At 35.9% G+C, this 17706-nt stretch overlaps 1 protein-coding gene and 3 non-coding genes across 6 annotated transcripts in view; all 4 read left to right on the forward strand.

Moving 5' to 3' along the window:
* LOC131146135 (uncharacterized) overlaps nucleotides 1–2394 on the forward strand; it is a 44612-nt gene extending 42218 nt beyond the window's left edge. For 2 of the 3 annotated variants that reach the window (XM_058095495.1, XM_058095496.1), the window contains exon 13: nucleotides 1008–2394. In XM_058095495.1, the coding sequence (XP_057951478.1) occupies nucleotides 1008–2188 (1181 nt within the window). In that variant the 3' untranslated portion in view covers nucleotides 2189–2394. The remainder of the gene's footprint in view (nucleotides 1–1007) is intronic. The other variant, XM_058095497.1, reaches the window with a different exon arrangement.
* A 2340-nt stretch (nucleotides 2395–4734) lies between these two features.
* On the forward strand, nucleotides 4735–4930 carry LOC131147035 (U2 spliceosomal RNA). Its single transcript, XR_009134566.1, has one exon. It is a non-coding gene; the product is annotated as a U2 spliceosomal RNA (small nuclear RNA).
* Nucleotides 4931–14567: 9637 nt separating this feature from the next.
* LOC131147065 (U2 spliceosomal RNA) lies at nucleotides 14568–14766 on the forward strand. Its single transcript, XR_009134595.1, has one exon. It is a non-coding gene; the product is annotated as a U2 spliceosomal RNA (small nuclear RNA).
* Nucleotides 14767–16237: 1471 nt separating this feature from the next.
* Nucleotides 16238–16434, forward strand: LOC131147063 (U2 spliceosomal RNA). Its single transcript, XR_009134593.1, has one exon. It is a non-coding gene; the product is annotated as a U2 spliceosomal RNA (small nuclear RNA).
* Nucleotides 16435–17706: the final 1272 nt, after the last annotated feature.

Raw genomic sequence — 17706 nt, forward strand, 5'->3', positions numbered from 1 at the left:
CAGAGGACTTCTATTTAAACAAAATAACATAGTAACAAATTGCATGAAATCTGTGGGCGCTATTTTTCGACGATATGCTCTGCATCCTGATTGATTTCAAACACCACCAAAGGTGATCTGATTTGATTTGAATCCGAGATATGCTCATTTACCATTTTTTTTGGAGTTTCCTTATCCTGTTGAACTTGGGCACCAAAGGTGATCTGATTTGATTTGAATCCGAGATATGCTCATTTACCATTTTTGTTGGAGTTTCCTTATCATGTTGAACTACCATCTTTGGTTGTATTGTTGCCATTGAAACTTCTTCATCCTCCAACGTTTCTCCACTAATATAGGCAGATTTGTGGGAGTGACCATCCTTAATTCTCAGATAGTTTTGGATCTCCTTATCACTCCACTGATTAGCACAAATCATGCTGAGCTGCTGGGCTGTGCTAATAATTCCTCCTTAGTGGTGCTTTACTTGGTCTATAATGATGGTGCCCAAACCATCTTAACTACACCTCCCTTATCTTCTTTAGGTCATGTGTAACTTATCACAAATATGTTCATTCCTTGATTTATCTTTTAGAGATATAACATTCACCCACCCCTGCATTCTCATCTCAAAAACTTTTTGGATATGTTATTTCTTAGTTGTTCAACATTCTAATATATATAGCATAGTTGATCTTATGGCTGTCCCATGCAACTTTCCTTTTAATTTTTAGGAGTGTTCTACAATCACATAACAACATTAGATTTTGATATCCAAAGTTGGTAGTATATTTTCAGATATCAGCCCTTGTTCAACAATTTGGAATCCTACTGCATCATCTGTCATTACACACTGACTCAAAACAAATCAATTTGAGGGATTTATTACTGCTTCTTTAAAAAGCTTGTTTGTCCATCTTAGCAAGTGATGTTACATGTATGATCTGTCTCTGTTGCTCTACCATTTTCTCATGTCAAAGAATTTCTAGTCTACGACTAATCTGATATTTGACTATCCTGCATTCAAGGAGGAGCACCTTCAGAGATCACAGTTGGAAGTTTGCTCTTGGGTGTTGTATTCTGTCTAATGCTTGCCCTATTCTTGTTCCTCTCAATTGGAATTACATTTGGGAAGTTACTACAGTACAGGGAAGTCCACCAAGAAGGCAGGAGATTTCATTGGTACCAAGATATTGTCCGCGTAACTCTGGGTCCTGGTAAAAGAGGTCAATGGACATGGAAGAACCAACCAAACTCTCTTCATTGTATCATGTTTGGCCCTCTATTTGAAGATCTAAGGGGACCCCCAAAATACATGCTTTCACAGATTGCTGGGGCAAACCCTCGCAAGCATGTCGACCAGATAATTGCCTCTGATGATGAAACAGAAGATGCAGAAGCACCTTTCATGCAGAAGCTGTTTGGGATGCTCAGAATATACTACACTTTGCTTGAATCTGTGAAACGGGTTTCTCTTGGAATTGTGGCTGGTGCCTATTTTGAGAACTGGTCTTCTAAAACTCCTACTATTACCCTATTATGCATCACCTCTTTTCAACTTTTTTTCCTTGTTCTCAAGAAGCCTTTTATTAAGAAAAAGATTCAGTTGGTTGAGATAATCTCGGTTGCCAGTGAACTGGGCATTTTTGCCTCCTGTTTGGTTCTCTTAGAGAAGGAATTCTCAGCTGGAGATGGTACAAAAGTTGGAATATTCATGCTTTCATTATTCTTTGTTGGATTTTTTGCACAAATGGTGAATGAATTGTATGCTTTGTGTAGACAAACCAAGCAGCTTGATCCTATGGGGAATTCTTTGTTATCAGGGCTGAAAACTGCTTCAGTTGGATTTCTCCTGTTTTTCATCCCACAGAAAATGATCAAAAACTTGGAAAGCAGGTTCCCAGTGAACTGCCGGAAGGAAGGAGAAACTAGGGATGGTGTTCCTCCTGGCGACAGGGGTAGGGTCTCAGAGAGTAGGAGCTCAGGCACGACAAACAGACCGTGGCTGCAACAACTAAGAGAACTAGCAAAAGCTGGCTTTAGTAAAGAAGGAAGTGAAGTTATTACTGACCCATCAAGTGGTGGTGCCAGATGGAGCGGAATTTTGGGTGGCAAGAAGAGTGGGAACTCATCAGTATCCTCAGCAGATTTCAAGTCAAAACCACATGGGTTACACAAAGATTTAAAAGCTATTTTTTCATCCAAGTGACGATTGGTTCGGAGCGCAAGATTTCTCTTGTCGAGCTTAATAGCTGTTATCAGCAACCCATTTCAACCAACGTTATCTCACATAAACCACTCCTTGAAAATTTTAGATGTTCATTTTTGAGCAGTGGTTGGTTGGTTTAGGAATTGTTAGGTGGAACTGTTGTAATCCACGCTTTTTTTCTATGAATAAAATTAGTATCATGGATATATCTAAAGTGTGTGCGCGTGTTTATTTTCCTTGGGTCGTTTTATAAGCAAATATTATCCAACAACGGCATCCTTAGTGCTAGTCATTACAAAAATGACCAGCGGCTATGTACAACTACATATCAACAATAGCATGCAACACCAATGCAGGACAGTTAATTCTAATTTTCCACAACTAATTTTCTGTGTCGCAGCTGCATTTTCTCTATAGTCATCAGGCGCCGCAGAATGATTCTTCATTTGCTACGAAATCGCTGAGCAAAGAGTGAAACTCTGTTTAGGGATATAAAATTTCCCAAACAAGCCTACTCCACCGTGCATGAGGCAGTGGCTGCCCCAGTGAGAATTCACTTGGAATTTTGTTGTGACCTCACTATATATTGTGCTTTGCTTGGGACACTTTCAAATGACAGAAATCACTTTCAGACCACCTTGCCATGGGTCTTACACTTGACTCATCCCATTAGTGCTTTTGTGCTTCAAGGAAATTTCAAAAGTAACGAATCTTCAATGGGGTTTTACATTTGAGAAGTGTTGGGCTTTTGTGGAGCCTAGTTATGTTTTGATTTGGATGACGACCCGACCTCTATTTAATTAGAGATTTCTATCCTAAGGCTTAGTCCATGGAGCGACGGCTTGGGCCGTGAGGCCCATTCGGAACGGAACCCTAGGCGCAACATATAAAAGGGTGCTTTCGGGTGATTAGGGTTTCGGTGGTTGTATCCACGAGAGAGCGAGAGCGAGAGAATTGTATCGCCGCACTCTCTGTGCTTTCTTCCTGATAATATTAAAATCCCTGCAACTCCGTGGACGTAGGCAAAATTGCCGAACCACGTAAATATTGTCTTGTGCGTGTGATTGAATTTTTCTTTGGCGTTATTCTTTCTCTATTTGTTTCTCATAGGTTTCGGGAATTTGTTCGTATATTCCTAACAAGAAGTGTTTACTGGATGCGGACTGAAAGGTTATAGAGAGATGTGTTTATAATTGTCTCACAATTGCAATCACATATAACACGGGTTGCTGCAGATTGTACATTCGCATTTAATCTACTATTGTTAGCTACTCAAAATTTTACTATGGCAGTCTGTAGATACCATAATATTAATAATAATAATAATAATAATAATAATAGTAATAATAATAATAATAATGATAACAATTTTTAATTTATAAAAGCACAATTGGGTCGAAAAGTGGTCGTCAGTTTAAAATGGTAGACAACTATTCAATGAACATATAGCTTGTGCTTCTGTTAGATAGTGCAACTTAATTTTTCTGCACTTTCTGTTTAAATCACTATATGCTGTGTTTGGGTGCATGAATGTTGGATTTCAAAATTTTGGATTTGTGTAAATTTGTATGAAATTCAATATAATTTTATGTTATATATTACTTATTACATACAAATTTAAATTGAAAGTCTAAATTATAAGTTCTTAAATTATGAGGGGGAAGACTAGCACAAGTAGCTTAATAATAAGCATTTTGTTGTATTGGAAGACTAATACTAAGTGATGATCTCTTAACTAACATACATATTAACAAAATTCGAATAATTATACTCATCGGTCTTATCTCTTTTGGATGTTTCTAGCAACTATTACGGATGCCTTTCTAATAAGTGTGTTAGGTGAGACTCGGTGATGAGGGTGGATGAAATACTCAAGGAGGTCGTAAATTTGATTCTCCACTAAGTCATTGATCATTACGGGCTCAATCAGTTCACCTTGAATTTTGTAAGGAGGTGAGGGTTCGAAGAGCCCCAGTTACCCGAGTTTCCTAGTTAAAAATAATAATGAAAGATTCTTTCTAGCTTGGCACTTCTCTGGTTCATCAAAAAGAAAAATAAATTCGTGGTGATCTATTCCGACCACCATTTGTGAGAAAATATAGAGCGAAAGGAACTAATATTGCCTTAATAATGAGGAGGTTGGATCATTACACGTCTTCTCTTTCTTTAAAACAAATCTATCCTTTTGAATTCATCTAGTTAAGGAGTTTCAATCTTCCTCTTTTCTAATCTTTTCTCTTCAATTCTTTTGTTCTTTTGTTTCTTTTTGTATGTACACCCGTAGTACACTTGCATGAATTATTCTCCTTCAAATAAGATAGAAGTCATCAATCTTATTGGAATTAGTTGAAGTGTTGGCTGCTTCCATGACCCACAGTTGAACAAACCAGAACTGAAGTGAAGGTGTGAAGCATATGCATCTTATGAGTTGATTTCGGAAGTCAATAATGGGAGGTGAAGCATCCTATTGTCCCACATCGGGAGAGCAAGAGAAATGAGAAATCACACGTGGCGTATAAAAGGGAACATGTAACGAGAGAGAAAGCATACCTTTCTCGGCCTTTTGGCTAAGATCAAGTGTAGTATCTGTTCTTATCAGTTTAATATCTGATACGTGAGTCATTGATTCACATGATATTAAATTAATTTTTTAAAGGGGAGGATCCACTACAATAGCTTGCTATTGGGACTCTCGAGCGTTGCCCTTGCGTTACACTACTGCTTGGGCTTGGCGCACCCTTCCAATACAAGTATGAAAATATTCTCAGCCATCAAATAGTAGGCAGTTTTTCTCTTGAATTTTTTGAACCAACTGTGGCTGTGCACTTCCTTTCATATGGGTCTGAGAAAATGATAAAGAAATATTCACTTTCTTCATATTAAATGATAGTAAAATTTTTTGAAATTTAGTATTATTAAAAACTAAAAAAAATCAAATTATAGTGATGTGCATAATTCAGAATAATTAAATATTAAAAATTAAAATGTTTTCCTTCATATTTGCCAAAGTTCGAAAGAAGCCTTGTATAATTTTCAATACTTATCAATTTTTACTTCTTCTCCTAACTGTTCATTATTATGGTTTATTTATTTTGGTTTTTTAATTAATTTGTTTCTTTTTTCTTTTGGTTTTTCCCCTTTCTGTTTTTTACTCCTATGAAATTATATGGCTCTTGATACTAATATAATTTTATTAAACAAAGTTGAACAAATCTGCAAAATGTTTTCATAAACAATCAAACCAGAATCCAAGTGAAGATGGGAAGGGTATGCATCTTATTAATGGGAAGCCAAATTTTTTAGCTTCACAAAATCTTGGCTACTACTGTTCTAGCCCCTCCAAACCCTCCTAATACTTCATCTTCTGGTGATGCTTGATGGGAGTAGAAGCATTTTTTGTCCCACATTGAGAGAACAAGAGAAATGAGAAAGCACATATAACGACCCGGCCCTTTATACGAATCCAGATTGCTACCACACATATAGAATACATGTACCTGATAAAACAACTCGCCCTAAACAGGGACATGCATGTGTATCTCATACATAACTGTAATTCAAATGTTGCGGAAAAACATAAACATCCATAGGGATTCTATTAAACATATACTTGAGTTCTAACTGTATCTAGATACATAGGATCCATACTTAAAACATAAACTATATTACATCCCCAAAAGAAACTAATCAGGCTAACAAAGAAACTAATCAAGCTAACAACCCAGTACTAGTACAAAAATTTACTCCTATCAATCAGATTCTAAGCTCCAAAGTCTCACTAGAAGGCTAGGATCGATGCCCTGAAGGACCTAAAACAAAAGTTGTAAGATAGGTGACTCACTTGAAAAATGAGCAATTCGGAAGTTATCCTAAGTATAGGTGTTCTGTTGTGTAATATTCAGCCTAAAAGCCAGATCGCCTTCTCAGGGAGTGCAGTTTAATCTCAAGTTTTACGTAATTCCAATCAGAAAATAAGAAATAAAAAGGCATTGAACTTAGTTCAGATTCGGGTTCCTGGATTGTTTGAAATTTCTTTTGACAAATTAAGCGAATATGCAATTTAAACTCTAAAACCTAACACGCACTAAATTAAATAACGAGAAACAAAAATCCTATAATTAACTAGGGAAAAATTGAAACACGCGTCGAACTTCGGAGCAAAAATTAAAGACACTAATTTTCCTACGTAAATTAAAACATGCAATTTTAAAAAATCTCAATCCAACACAAACGCGATCAAGCAAAATCGAACTTTTACTAAAATCTAGAACCTGAATCAAGATCAAAATTTAAATGCAAACAAGAACTTGGAAAAAAAATTAAAGCTTTAACAACTTAAACAATAGCTAAACACTACAAAAATGAGAATTTTAATAAGATTGAACCTAAACTAAATTGAACTTCAACAACAAAATTTAAATTTTAAAGAAAACAACTAATTTAACTTCTAAAAACAAAATATTTTTTTTCCTTTTTCGTATTTTAGGAGATTAAACCAAACTTTAATCAATTAAAACTAACTTAAGCAAAGATTAAGTCTAATGTTAATTATTAATTAAGAGAAAAAAATAATAACCTTAATAATAGTACTCAAACAAGATTAAAACTTTAATTAAAATTTTACTTAAATAAAATACAATTATTCAAGTAATTAAAAACCAAAACAAACAATTAAATGAAAGAAGAAAGAAAGAAAGAAAGATTGAGAAGGAGAGAGAATAAGCTGGCCGTGGTGTGTTGGAGTTGCTGCACGGCTGCAAGATGGAGTCTTTGGGTCTTCCTCCATGAAGCAGCAGCAGCAACTATGGAAGGGGTAGCAGGCTCTCGGTGAAACTTGCAGCAAGGCGTGGAGAGCAGCCGGCAGAGCAGGAGGCTGGTTGCAACGAAGGAACTCGAAGAAGAGGCAGTAGCTGGCCGTGGAACAGTAGGTCTTCTGGAGCAGCAACTGGCAGCAGCAGAGGAGCGGGTCTCGGCTATGGCTTCCAGCAGTAGCAGAGGAGGTTCGGGTGGCTGGCTGTGGGATGAAGTTGTAGTAGTTGTAGGCACAAAGCTGGAACAACATTTGAGCAGAGGAGACAAGGCAACAGCAGCCAAGAGAAGGAGAGAAGACAGAGAAGGAGAAGAGAGAAAGGAAAGAGAGAAGAGAGTTAGAGAGAGTGATGGAGCTGGGGCCGAGAGAAAGGGAAAGTAGAGAAGGAGAAAGGTTAAAGAGACGGAGGAGAGAAAGGAAGCAAGGGAGAGTTAGAGGAAGGGAAGAGAAGGGAAGGAGAGAAGGAAAAGGGAGATAAGGGAAGGAGAGAAGGAAGAGGGAGAGAAGGGAAGAAGAGAAATATAAATGGGGAGGGGGAGGGGGGGAGGGGAGAGATCCCTACCCGACGTAAGCCTTCAAGGACCCGGTTGCATGGCCGGGCCAAATAATATATATATATTGTTTATTTTTTGCTTCTTCTTTTTCTTCTTCTTTTTTTTTCCTTCTTTATCGAACGAGGATGATTTATACCATCCTAGAGTCTGTTTCTCTCAAAACTCAAAACACGAAAGTTGTAGATAATTTTCTCATCTTTTTCTATAATTTTGAATCATCTCGATTAGAGCTTGGACGGAAAAATTATGTGCAAATTATGTAGTGCCGGTTTTAACTTCTGATAATTTTCCTAAGATAAAAAAATACCAAGAATTCATAAATTGCTCAATAAAATCCAAATATTAGAAATAGGACACCATGTTAAAATTTTGAGAGTAATTAGGTATTTAATTAAAAATATAAGCCCCAATGCATTAATTAAACCACCTAATTGCGCAGTTTAAGCGTGTAATCAATTGGGGTGAGACACTTCTCAGTAAGGTGGAAGATTTTACGACAGCACGTGATTACATGAGTTTATTCTAGTTAAAACAATTGCACAATTCCACATTCATATTACTGCACAATAGGAGATATACAAATATAATTCAACATCGTTATAAGCGAGAGTTCCCGAGGTTAGGGTAGAGTACAGGCTCATACACTGTACGATCCCTCTACACGGTACTCAACCCTGTGACCTTGCCCATTTTAGTGTTTAAATCATGTATATGAATATTTAGAACAACGACCAGCTTTGAAATGTCATAATATGCCTATTTACCCTGTGGCACAGGTTGTGCACTGATAACTCTGACATGCCCTGTCTATGCAGGCGCTGTCAAGCATCTATTATATAGTCTGACTGCCCCACCTGGTCGATTATTTCACCAGTGGTCCCAATACTCCTGCAAGTCGACTATATCTGTACCCACATTGATTCGCATGTGTGGTTGCACTGTACTTTACTAGCAATGGAACCGTGCCTTTAGAAACTGGAGTATCTTTCAACTCCTTTAATCTGAAGTATCTTTCAACTTCTTTAATAATAAGATGTGGTTTATCATATATACAATTTACAATGAAAACATAATAACCTGTGCATTTCCAGTATTTTCACAATCTCATTAATGAACTAAACAAGTATTTTTTCTTTCTTTCAAACTAAGGTATCAACTGGCACACGTACTCTCGATTTACCCCTTTTCACATATAAAGCTTGGAATTTAACCGGCACCTGTTTTCCATAGTTTCAGATAGTATAATGGAACCTTAGTTCCTATAGTTCATAATTGTATATACTAATGCATTATAAGTCCATTTAACAGCCTATATCATGTTCGTTTCGTCAAAAACTGCTTTAAGGAGTAATCGGTTCAAAAAGTCATTTAAATGAAAAATGAGTGTTCAAGTATCTCCTACTAGTAGTTTAAAGCAACTAGGTAAGTTTTTAAAACGTTTGGAGATCATATGCAAAATTCCTAAATTTACCAAAACCGTAAAAATAATTAAACCGACACTTTTACCTGGTAAAATTTGCAAACAAATAGTCACAACGTACATAATAGTATAGACTACAGTTTTACCGGTTTACTTTTCAAAATAAATTGATGTAAACAAATCCTCTTATCTTAAACCTAAAATAGAAACATGAACGAATCGATCCAAAACAACGACTCGGGGTCCCCAAAACCTTAAAATCGAAGAACAATACTTCAATATAATTTCCTATACTATCGATCTACCGAACCGAAACCGAATTCAAACCCTTACCTCGATTTTAGGGAAAATCCTGAAATTCCATAAACGAAGATCCGTTCCACAATAAACGTAGAGATTCTCTTCCTGATCCACGTGGTAACGACGGATCGTGGATTCCGGCAACGGACAATGCAAAATCCTAAAGAGAGAGAGGGTTGGTTCGAGTTCTAGAGAGAGAATGAGAGTTTATAAAATAAAACCTAACTTAACCTTTAAGTAATCAAAATAAATATCTCCTTCAAGATATTTATATATAAATATCTCAAAATATCTCCTTTCAAAATATCTTCTAAAACATATCTCCTCCAAAATATCTCTTTATTTATTTATTTATTTTTGGGTTGGGTTACTACATGTGACTGATATAAGGGAAAGCGAAACAAGAGTGGAGGCATACCTTTTGTTAAAATCCCAAGTATCTTTGTGAATAATGAGTAAATTAGGAAAGTGGGTAAATGTAGAAGATTATATATTATTCTGTAGGGGGATTATTTCCTTGTTTAGAATAGTTGTTTGTATTATATAATGTAAGATTGGGATGTACATAATAACAAGAAGTATTGAATTGAATTCCCCTCACATGGTATCAGAGTTAGGGTTTCTCAACCTTAGCTAACTATGGCCAGCGACACCATCAACAGCAGAGGGTCAACCTCTTCTAAAAATATCGATAGCAACTCAAAGGCCACATCCATTGGGGGTTCGAATGGGCTAGACAACACAACCTTTCTACTTTTAGGGGAGAAATTAAACTAAACAAATTTTTGTGAGTGGGCTTAATCCATAAAATTGGTAATTGAAGGAAAAGGGAGATTAGGTTATCTTATCGGCAAACGGAGGAAAGCAGACTCTACCGACGCTGTAGCCTTGCAAAAATGGAGGTCCGAAAACTCCATGGTCACCGCTTGGCTCATCAACTCGATCCAGTTGTCAATCGGGAAAATCTACTTGTTCTTGCAAACGATGAAGGATGTCTAGGACACTTCATGAAACATATTCCGACGTTGATAGTTACTCGCAGATCTTTGAGATCAAGACCCGATTGTGGCAAATGAGGCAAGGTGAGAGAGGCGTTACCGAGTATTTCATGGAGATGACTCATCTCTAGCAGGAGCTCGATATGAGCATCGAAGAAGAATGGGAGTGCTCCGGCAATAGCGCATGATACAAAAAAAAAGACTCGAAAAAGAATAGGTCTTCGAGTTCTTGGCCCTCCTCGACCGAGATTTGGATGACGTACGGGGAAAAATTCTTGGCCAAGGACCTCTGCCATCAACCCGAGAGGTGTTCGCCAAAGTAAAGAGGGAGGAGGGTCGACAATGCATGATGCTGAGGCCACTGGCGGATCGTTTTGGGCCTGAAATACCAGCCCTAAATCCGAATGGGCCTGACGTATCGACCCTAACTTCAAAAAGCCCGGCGGGATCCAGGCAAAGATCACAAAAAGGGAAATTATGGTGCGAGCACTGTCGAAAGCTAGGTCATTCAAAAGATACCTGCTGGGAGATTCATGGAAAGCCTGCAGATTGGAAGCCGAGACAATGTCAAAAAAATCATGGGTATTAGGCTACCATTGACAGTTCAACTGAAAAATCACAAGGCAAAAAATCCAATAATACCACTCCAAGTAGTGCATTCAACCTTGAGCAGTTTGATCAGCTATATAAAATGATTACCTAATTCAAACATTGGTTCAGTCTTCCACTGGTTCTCTGGCTCCCCGAGGTAATTATTTATCAGCCTTAAATACTATATCCTTTTACAAATCACCATGGATAATTGACTCTGGTGCATCTGATAGTATGATTGGTTCTTATCAATTGTTTTCATGTTATTCACTATATGCTGGAAATCTGAGAGTCAAAATTGCAAATGGTTCTCTCTCACCAGTTGCCGGTAAAGGAAGTATTCGCATATCTAACTCTGTAACTTTAAAATATGTCCTACATGTTCTCAAGTTATCTTGCAACTTGTTATCCATTAGCTAGTTAACAAAAGGCTCCAATTGCTTTGCTAAATTTGTTTCATCTCATTGTGTTTTTCTGGACCTATCATCGAGGAAGATGATTGGCACTGCTAAGGCGTATAAGAGACTTTACTACTTTTAGGAGGCAAGTTTGAGTGAACAATGTAATACTGCAATTTGTAATTCTGCATCTATTTCTAGAGATAATGAACTATTGTTATGGCATTCTAGGATGGGTCACCCAAATTTTCAATATATAAAACGTTTTTTTCCGTCTATCTGTTCAAATTTTTGTGTTTCAATGTGAAGTGTGTGAGCTTGCAAAATACTGGCGTGCGTTTTTCCCAACATCCATATACAAACCATTCCATCAATTTACCATGATTCACAGTGATTTGTGGGGACCTTCAAGATCCCTCAATCACACCCATACGAAATGGTTTGTTACTTTTATTGATGACCATACTCGTCTTTGTTTGGTTTACTTGTTGAAAGATAAAACTAAAGTCCGTTCCATTTTTGTTAGTTTTCATTTCATGATTCAAACACAATTCCAAACTCACATTCAAATTTTACGTACTGATAATGATACAGAATATTTTAATGATATTCTGGGAACTTACCTTCAAGAAAATGGGATTGTTCATTAGAGTTCTTGTGTGGATACCACTTAACAAAATGGGGTCATTGAACAAAAAAATAGACATATACTTGAAGTAGCTTGGGCATTGATGTTCACTACAAACATGAAAAATTATTTTTGGGGAGATGCCATCTTAATAGTTACACATCTCATTAATCGAATGCCGAGTCAAGTACTTTCCTTTGCCACTCCTCTCCAAAAATTCCAAGAACATTTCCCTACCTCTCAACTCCCTTCCAGCCTTCCACTGAAAATCTTTGGTTGTACTGCATTTGTTTATGTTCATGCTCACCATCGGGATAAATTGGATCCTCATGCCATTAAATGTGTCTTCATTGGTTACTCCCTTACCTAAAAAGGCTACAAATGTTATGACACTATCTCAAAAAGGATGTTTGTTAGCCTTGATGTCACATTCTTTGAACCCACTCCTTATTTCCCAAAGACCTCTTTTCAGGAGGAGAAATGGAGTGAAGATCGGTTCTTTGACTTCTTTACTACTGAATCTGTGCCATCTATTGAGTCTCCCATTACTTCATTCCCTGATCCATCTACTGAGCCTCCCATTGCATCACTTCCTGACCTGTCAAACACAAAAGAGCACTTAACCTCAAGGGGAGATGTAGGAAAGCAAAACAACATAGACATACTTGTTTACTCAAAAAAGCCAAACACAAAGAACAGGAGAATATCATGCCTGAGGCACCAAGAGCATTGAAGCCGGTGATGGCTTTGAACAACCATGAGTCCACGCCCAATCCCGATTTGGTAATAGATAGTCATGAGCTCTCTTTTGATAATCCTGTACTTGATGACATCAATTTACCTATTGCAATCAGAAAACAAACTAGGTCATGTACTTAATATCCCTGGTCTAAATACATGTCTTATAAAAGCTTATCTACAGGATATCTTGCTTTTGCCTCTAACCTTGACAGGATGAGAATTCCAAAGAATATCCAGGAAGCTCTAGAAATACCTAAATGGTGGGAGGCTATCATGGAGGAAATGTGGGCCCTAGAGAAAAGTGGAACTTGGGATGTAATGAATTTTTTGAGAGGGAAGAAGCTAGTTGGTTGTAAATGAGTCTTCATAGTGAAATATAAATTTGATGGCACAGTTGAACGATATAAAGCCTGACTTGTCGCAAAAGGATTTACACAGACTTATGGCATTGACTATACAGAGAAATTTACACCGGTGGCAAACTTGAATACAATTCGGGTCCTTTTGTCCTTGGTAGCTAACTTAGATTGGCCACTAGAACAACTTGACATTAAGAATGCATTTCTAAATGGCGAGTTAGAAGAAGAAGTCTACATGACAATACCACCAGACTTCAGTAAGAGAGATGAAGAAAATAGAGTGTGTAAACTCAAGAAGTCCTTGTATAGACTCAAGCAATCTCCCAGAGTATGGTTTGACAGATTTGCAAAAGCACTAAAGAACTAAGGATATCGACAAGGGCAATCTGATCACACCTTGTTCTTCCAATAGTCTGAAAGGGGTAAGAGAACAATTCTAATAGTGTATGTTGACGATATAATCTTAATTGGGGATGATACAGTAGAGATGGAAAGATTGAAGAAAGTTTTAGCTACTGAATTTGAAGTTAAAGACTTGGGACAAATACGATACTTCTTGGGCATAGAAGTTGCTAGAAAGAAAAAGGGTACTAGTGTCTCTCAGCGAAAGTATATCACTGATGTCCTAATTGAAACTGGCGTGCTTGGATGCAAACCTAGTGAAACCCCAATTGAAGTAGTAAAAAGGGTCGAAGACTGTGGAATACCAAATGAAAATGAGAGGTATCAAAGAGTGGTTGGTAAACTAATCTACTTATCACATACCAGAGTAGATATTGCATTTGCGGTTAGTGTGGTAAGCCAACACATGCATTCACCAAAAGAAGCTCATTTAGATGCTGTGTATAAGATCCTTCGATATCTCAACGGCTCCCCGAGCAAATGACTCTTCTTCAAGAAATGTGAAAGTAAGGAAGTAGAGATCTTTACAGATGTAGATTGGGCTGGATTAGTGGAAGATAAAATGTCCATCACTGGTTATTGCACATTCATTTGGGGAAATCTAGTAACTTGGAGAAGCAAAAAATAGAATGTAGTTGCCCGTAGTAGTTCCAAAGCTGAGTTCAGGGCAGTTGCTCAAGGAATATGTGAAGGATTGTGGTTATGAAAACTCTTGGATGAACTACAGGTCCTGGTGAAATTTCCTATCAAACTCTATTGTGACAACAAAGCAGCCATCAGTATCTCTCTCAATCCAGTTCAACATGACATGACTAAATATCTGGAAGTGGACCGACATTTTATCAAAGAGAAAGTTGAAGAAGGAACGATCTGTATGACTTATGTACCTACCAAGGAACAAACTGCAAATATCTTTACTAAAGGGTTGGCACGACAGAACTTTGATGATTTCATTAGCAAGTTGGAGATGATTAATATCAATGATCCAACTTGAGGGCGAGTGTTAAAATCCCAAGTATCTTTGTGAATAATGAGTAAATTAGGAAAGTGAATAAATGTAGAAAATTAAATATTATTCTGTAGGGAGATTATTTCCTTGTTTAGAATAGTTGATTGTATTATATAATGTAAGATTGGGATGTACATAATAACAAGAAGTATTGAATTGAATTCCGCTCACACCTTTTTCAGCCTTTTGGCTAAGATCAAGTGTAGTATCCGTTCTTATCAGTTTAATATCTGATATGTGGGTCATAGACTCACATGATATTAAATTAATATTAATTTTTTTTAAGGAAAGAGTCCACTATAGTAGCTTGCTATTGGGGCTTCTCATGCTGGGTCTTGGCGCACCCTACCAAAATTAGTTTAAATATTTTAAGTACTTTTGACAATTAGAATTATTTTAGTAAGATAATTTCTACATAAAGTATAAGAACTAACATGTTTTGCAATGAAGGCCAAATGATGGTTCGCTTCACAAAGTTTCGGCTGCTCCCATCTTGCCAAACAAGCCTATTCCACTGCTCGTGAGGCAGTGGTTTTGGTTGCGTCTATTTTACAATCGAAACGTATTTATTGAATGCTGAGTAGTAGGTTAAAAAAAGAAGAAGCCATGTTTATAATTGTGTCACTTTTAGTTTTATGTCGTTTTAATGAAACTTTCAAGACTTTCGTCACTTGCATCATGGGTATATGTGTATAAAGGTCAAGTTGAATTTTAGTTTATCCTCTTTTGGTTTATTATTATGAGTTACTAAAAATTTAAACATAACGGGCGTAGATATAGGTTTTTAAGTATTAATCTATAGAAACAAAATTCCATAGGAATATGATTGTTAATTTATATTGGTAATTTTTCAATAGATTTTTTTATCTCTATTTAACCAATTATCGGAGAATATATTTTATCATTTTTTTTCTTTGTCAAAATACTAAAAATTATGTTTGGGAATATGAATTTCAGACCTTAGTTAGAATTTGTGATAATTTAGGTGGAAATCGATATATTTGTATTATATTTTATTTAAATAAAGATAAATTCAAATCAAAATTTGAAATTCAAACTCTCAAATGTCTATAAGTGATGAATGTATGGTTGAAACCAACTACGGGTGAAAACTCGCATGCTAGCTTTATAGTGAACACGTTCTATCCAAAGACTAGTAAGTAAGATGACCTCCTCTTTACCAAAATGTCTGAAAATAAATTCAAATGACTACACTCACCAATCTTATCTCTCAAAGTATTTCGGACCTCCTTTTGTACTCGCACTTCGCAGGTTTTTTCAAAAAGAAAATGAATTCGTGGTTGCTTTAATAAAGAGAAATATGAAACCAGAAGAACCGTGATTGCTTTAATAAAGAGAAACTTGGATCACTCCACATCTTCGAACTCTTTCGTTAAGGCAAATCTACTCTCTCGAGCTTCGCTAGCAAAGGTGCTTCGATCATTCTCTTATTTTTTCTAACTTTCCCCACCTTAAGTCATTTGTTCAATCTTATGCTAGGAATTAATTCATGAGGGGGTGTTGGCTGCTGCTCCCATCACCCAAAGTAGAGCAAATCTGCAAAATTTCTACACACAATCAAACCAAAATCTGAAGTGAAAATGGGAAGCGCCTGCATCTCTATTACTGGGAACCAAAATTTATGAACTTCACAGGGTCTTGGCTGCTACTGTTATTAGCCCCACTCCAAAACGACTTCTTCCCTTGGATGCTGATGACCAGTTGATTTGGGTAGTCCATAATGGGAGTTGAAGCATATTTCGTCCCACACCGGGAGAGCAAGAGGATTGAGAAAGCGCAGGTGGCTCATAAAAAAGAACGCAAAACGAGAGTGACGGCATACCTTTCTCGGCCTTTTGGCTAAGATCAAGTGTAGTATCTGTTCTTATCAGTTTAATATCTGATACGTGGGCTACTAGTCCACATGATATTAAGTTAATTTTTTCAGGGGGAGGGTCCACTCCAGTAGCTTGCTATTGGGACTTCTCGAGTGTCGCACTTGCGTTGCACTACAGCTTGGGCTTGGCGCACCCCACCAAATCAAGTTAAATTTTTTTTTTTTTTGTTTTAAATTAACAATTTTTAAACTTTCATTAAAGAAAATTTTTTCGGGTTTCTTCATTTTTCAGATTAGTTATTTTTTTAGGAGCCCCAAAAACTCATGGTGTAGATATTTTAACCATACGTTCGAAGAAGTTTTAGATCTGCGTTGAATTTGCTATGATGTAATATAAAATTAAATTGAAATTTGTCCAAATCAAACTGAATCCAATTTCGAGATCCAAAATCTATACTCTCAAACTCACCTTGAGTATTTTTTAAGGTAAATTTTGACTGCATAATTTTGAATTTATATTTTCTTTCAAATGTCCACCATCACAATATTTATTTATTTTGCACAAAGATCAATGAAATAATTATAGATGTTCTTGACTTTTATACCCTTTCCAATTTATTTTAAATTTTTAGTAAATATAAGATCACAACTCTTTAATAGCAATGCTCTTGTTCTTGACTGTTGTAATAATAGTCAAGTACATTTTTTTTTTCTTTGGTTTCTACACAAACCTTTTAGTCATACAAAATATTTTTAATTTTTAATTTTCTAAAGAATTATTAAATTTTAGTTTTTGTATAGTTGTGTGAAATAATATTATTTTTTAAATTGTAGATATTAAAATAATTATATAAAGGGCACCATTTTTTCCATTTTTTTAAAAAATATATAAGAAATGAAAATTTTACTAAACAATAAAAATATATTTTGAAAATTTAGAAAACAATGTGGAATTTTTTAAAGTTATTTGAAATTTTTTTAAAAAACTATTTTTAATAAGTGAATACACCAAAAAAAGTTTATGTTTTTTGTTTTATATAAAATATTGCAAGATTGAAAAATAAATTCATTTTTTGATAAATTTTTTAAAGATTAAAAGTAAAATATAAAAACCATCCTCACAAGTAAATTCAGCCTTAATTTTTTCGTATCGTGTTTTTGGAAATTAGCCTTTTCAGATACTTTCACCAAAAGCAATAATTCATTTTTATAAATTATTAAAAGAATTCAATTTCTAACATAAAAACTTCTTCCTAAAATTAATAAGAAATAATTTGTTTGTTTGCCCCCAAACAATTAATTATTGAACTATTTTTCAAAAATTATTTTTATAGAAAAAAATAAGTACTTTTTTGAGATGCATCCTGTGATTACCTATGGTCAGTTATAAATGGTTATCACAAGGGGTGTATAAGAGAAAAAAAAAAAAAAAAAAAAAACGAGACCAAAACAAATCGAATTGAAAATTTGG

The sequence above is a fragment of the Malania oleifera genome, chromosome 13, assembly GCF_029873635.1.
Source record: "Malania oleifera isolate guangnan ecotype guangnan chromosome 13, ASM2987363v1, whole genome shotgun sequence".
Taxonomy (NCBI): Eukaryota; Viridiplantae; Streptophyta; class Magnoliopsida; order Santalales; family Ximeniaceae; genus Malania; species Malania oleifera.